The 5,101-nt window shown below is 31.8% G+C and overlaps 1 protein-coding gene across 1 annotated transcript; it reads left to right on the forward strand.

The window, feature by feature from the left end:
- Positions 1-721: 721 nt before the first annotated feature.
- On the forward strand, positions 722-1,125 carry LOC149491829 (mitochondrial import inner membrane translocase subunit Tim9-like; the record flags this gene model as incomplete). Its single annotated transcript, XM_089717014.1, is given in 1 exon segment — positions 722-1,125. A coding segment is annotated over 1 exon segment (198 nt), but the record flags the coding sequence as incomplete, so codon positions are not given.
- Positions 1,126-5,101: the final 3,976 nt, after the last annotated feature.

A 5,101-nucleotide genomic window follows, 5' to 3' on the forward strand; every position in this document is an offset into this window, starting at 1 on the left:
AAATGACGCACAAATTCTTTCTTCCCTTCTACAGATTCATAATGGTTGGGACGAGTATTCCATCAATTTTGTTAGAATTTTACAAAACTGAGGTGAATTTATTTTTCTAGGAGAGAAACCGAACTGCTGAACCAAAATAATCATAAAAATATTAAAACCAATGTGAAAATACTGGGTAAAAAATTCAAAATGCAAATTTCAAATTTTTATGTATAATGTATACAAAAATATTATATATATATACACACACACACACACACACACACACACACACACATATAGGCTTCAGTTTTATTTTTATCACCAAAACTGAATCAAACCAAAATTTACCAAAATCTAAAACCAAAGCACACTGAGCCAAACTTGGAAGACCAAACCAAGAAACCAAAAAGCATCAGTTTGGTTGGTTTCTTTAGTTTTTAGCTGGATAGTGCTTACCCTCTAATAATGAGTGCTCTGCCAGTTTACAGGAAAAGTTGCTCATGATTTTACCTCCTGAAAATTGTTAGCAATATAGAGCTATTTTTCCGCTTTATGGCCAAATACATGTTCCCACTAAATAATTTTTGCAATGTCATTGGTTTAAACATGGAGTTTATGAAGTGCATGCTGTTTCTCACTTGATTCCCCATATTTGAAGAAATCACAGAATTTTATAATGAAGCTTATATATATGGCTTCGAAATTTTTTTAATTTATGGCCTTTTTAATTTGTATCTGCAGTATGAGAATGTATAATTCAGTTGTAGAGAGATGCTTCAATGATTGTGTCGATAGCTTTACACGCAAATCACTTCAGAAGCAGGAAGAGACTTGTGTTATAAGATGTGCCGAGAAGTTCTTGAAGCATTCAATGCGCGTCGGCCTGAGGTTTGGTGAGCTTAATAATATGCAGGCTACACCGGACCAAAGTAGCTAAAGGACCAGCAGATTGGCTAAAAATTTGTTTGCCAATGTAGAAATCTTATTTGGATAAATAGGGGATGCTTTGCTATTTATCATTTTCAACTGATTCTCCCAAGAGTTTTGATAATTTTTGCTTAAATGTCTATCTTTTATTATAAACTTAAAGAATATTAGTGGCCCCCTTATGAATGATAATAAAACATTCTGATTGTTTTGAAATGCAATATTTTTGTTCTAGAATATGAAGGATGAGTGAATTGGAAAAAAAGTTAATAAAAACTATTTATATTTATAATCTATAGTTTATTATCTCTTTTTATATAGAGAAATTAGAATTTGCATTAGGATTAAGAAAACAGTTTAACTGAAGGATTCAGAAGTTAGTTTAATTGATTTTTTCCCTAATTTGCCCTTAAACTATTATTAGCTCTTCAAGTTTTAATGTAAGCCAACTTATGGATGAGAGATAACAAAATCTTCAATTAATGTTGTATTTTGAAGGGCCAAAGTGGAGAGAATTTTGTATGCAGGAAAATAATTATTAATCCAATGAAAATTTCGAATTTGTTTTGCCAATACGAAAGTTTTGAAAATTTTGAACAAATTACTTTTATTGAGAATAGACAATTAAAAGATATATATATATATATATATATATATATATATTTTAAAAGAATAAACAGACTCCTTAACTTTTTCAAAACGCTCTCATATAAATATATGAGAGCTCACAACGTCATCATTATCTCGTCATGAATCCACCATTGCGCTTTGACCTCAATAGAGCCGTCTAAATTCAACCACAACTGAAGAAGATGCGCATATATAACATATTATTAGATCTGAACTCTATCCACTGAGGAACAACTTGTTCGTATGGGTTTTGACATACAGAACCCTTGAGTAGTGTTCCAGAAATAATAAGAAAAGGTAACAAAAGAAAAAACATTTCTGAAAATATTAAAAATTCAGTTCGTATGATGTCATCTGAGATGACATTGAAAAAGTGGTAGATACTTTTCCATATTTGCAAAGTCAGTCTACAAAATTTAGCAAAACGCAAAGGTCGAGATAGGAAAGAAAATGAAATAAAATGTCCTTGACATAAAAGGTAAGAAACGAGTTGAAATACCTCCAGATAGGATAAAGAGGCGTAGAAGCACGAATTGATTAAAAAAAGGAATATCAAAGCATATTCTAATGCAAACAAGTTACTTCCATGAATAAGAAGTGCAAAATTGAATTTTGTCTATCGCTCGGCAATGCAGGTATAGTGAGCAGCAAACTATCATTCCTTAACATGCACGACGTAATTCGCATAGACGAAAAATGGTTCTATTTGTGTGACAAAACACAAAAGTTTTATCTTTCCACAAATGAGGAGGAACCTTTGTGCAAATGCAATTGCAAGTGATTTATTTTAAAGATAATGTTTCATGTTGATGTTGCTCGCCCTAGGTTTGATTCGAATGCACAAATTTTTTTTGATGGTAAGATTGGCATTTGGCCTTTTGTTTACACTGCACTTGCCCAAAGGAATAATAAAAATCATTCAGCAAGTATATTGGAAATAAAGCAAATAATTTCAATAACAAAGGATGTTATTCGACACATTCTAATCGAAAACATGTTGCTTGCAAATCAGAGAAAAATGGCCTTAAGTAGGTACAGACACCATTTTAATACCACAAGACAATGCTAAGCCACATATGTGGGTGATGTTGATTTTGCACAGGTTGCATGCAATTAGACGTGGACATAAATTTACTATGCCAACCTCCCAATAGTCCTGATTTAAATATTTTGGAGCTTGTTTTTTTAGAGCAAAAGATTCAATCAAACACAAAGAAGCTCCATATACAATTAACCAACTAGTTAAAGCTGTTATAAAAGCTTATGATGTTTTCAATCTAATTGAAATCAACAAAGCTTTTTTGACATTACAAGCATATATGGTTGAGATCCTTATAGGTATCAAGCAGGCAACAGTTATAGATTGAAACACGTGTCCAAGAACAGCTTAATCAAAAATGGGCAGTTGCCTAATATTATTAAGGTCTGACTTTGAAATTGTAAAGAAGTAGTGGTGGTAGTGTGTTATCCACTTTTGAATATGTTCATGGTCTGAAAAAGTGTCCCTGTTTCATATATATTTGCACTTATCTGATTACATTTATGCAGTCAGAAAATGTAGCCAAATATCATGTATCTCCGTATTTATTAATATATAAATAATGCATTTTAAAACATCAACACTTCAAGTTTCTTGTTCACATCAACCCAAAGGACGATACAATAAGCAGTCATTTCTCAAAATCAAGTATTCACTTTATATGATTAAATACATTTACTTTCAATAGCAAAACTGCTTAAATAAGTAACAAAATTTGCATTCATATTTAAGAATGAGCAAACTGAACATACTAAAAACTAGAACACCAAACTTTGAATATCATGCTTTATTCTGACATTAACATTAAAAACTGGACACAAACATTGAAAACCTCACACAACTAAAAGCCACATCGTAAAACTGGACACGAACACTTGAAACAGGCAAACTGATATTAAAACCAACTACTTCTCTGTATAAGATAAAGCACGAGTCTTTACTTTTCTTCTGCAAAAATACCATCTACTGTTTCGTTCATGATTTGACTTGTATCCACAGAGTCCTTAAAATAATTGACAATCATTGGATCATTGTTTGGAGGTTGTGTGGCATCATCATTATGAGCATCTTCATTTTGTGTTTTTTTTTTTTATTCACCCTCCTTTTCTTGATCTTTTCTCTGCACCCTGATTTCCTTCTCCTGCTTTGACTTCACCTTGCTTTTTCAAGACCTACTCACTACTTTTATTTACTTGTACAACTTTTGGAGTATAAAAAATTTCAATCATATGTACACTTGATTGTAGACAATTCATCATTTTAGTAGTGGTTACTCTCATTTGTCCAATATGTGAAGTATTTTCATCAATCTTAATTTTTTCGATTTTTTAAGAACATTTGCATTAAAATCTATGTGCATAGGCCTGCCTTGATGATCTTCTGGAAGGGTTTATGACATGCTTGACTGTCCTATTCTCATCCCTGATTCCTCATTCTATCACATCATTTTCTTAGAAATATTTTCAACAATACCCACCCCTTATTTTTGGCCATAACTATGTCACATGAATTTAAGCATCTGACATTTATTTCTCTATTGCTTTGATGTTGTCTTTATACTCCCCGCTCACATCAATCGAAGATTCAACTATGCATTTGGAAATAAACCTTGCATATGGTAATGAAAGCAATTTTTTCTAACCTTGTACCTTTATGTACTCATAATTTTGTGGTTTTTCGTAATATTTTTCAGAATGATAGATGCTAAATTTATTTGTCTGTGGTGCATCAAATGCTACAAAATTATAGTCTCATCATTAGTGACATTATCTTTGCTTCCATATTTAGGCAATATATTCGCATAAAAAATCAAATGCAGAAGTCTAGGAATTGCTTTCATCCTCGTGCCAACTAGTTCTCCATCTGCATAATCCTCAGCTAGTTCATCTTTTTCAAAAGCTTTAACATTCAAGTCTTCAGGTATTGCGTACTCTTTTAAAATAGAATCAAAACCAAATGTTGGTACCCTAGCTACTTTACTGAGCACAAATTCATTAATCTCAACCTTCATACCTTTCACTAACAAGATAAAGCTTTTCTCTATTGCTTTCTATTTTCTTTTCCATACATATTTACATAAAAAAGGCTTAATCAGTATAGGGCAAATATCATATTCCATTGCTAGTACTTCATCTTACGGTCAAAATATTTTTCTAAGTCTAAGCCCACATTCTTAAGTTCATCAAACTCAACTTTTTTCTCAATCAACAATTTTTCATGCATCACTACTTGGTTGTAACAATCTTTATTAGAAGGGTCCATGAACTCATACTTGTTAATAAATTCACCACTACTTTCTTTGCTTCAAGGTTTAGATTCTAATTGCTCTTCTTCTTATTCTTTTGATGTTTTGAATTCTTCTTTAATTTGTTTGCGCTTCTTATGTAGGAGATTTTTGGAAAGTGGCACTAATTTCATTTAGGGACTGATTTCTTTTTAGTAAGGGTTTCTGTACTTCTTTATGGGGAATGAAGGAATTATGAGGGCTGCTTCTTCGATATAGGATTTTCTTTATGGATTTCA

The sequence above is a fragment of the Jatropha curcas genome, unplaced genomic scaffold, assembly GCF_041381405.1.
Source record: "Jatropha curcas cultivar XTBG-Jc1 unplaced genomic scaffold, XTBG_Jcur_1.0 HiC_scaffold_498_pilon, whole genome shotgun sequence".
Classification (NCBI taxonomy): domain Eukaryota; kingdom Viridiplantae; phylum Streptophyta; class Magnoliopsida; order Malpighiales; family Euphorbiaceae; genus Jatropha; species Jatropha curcas.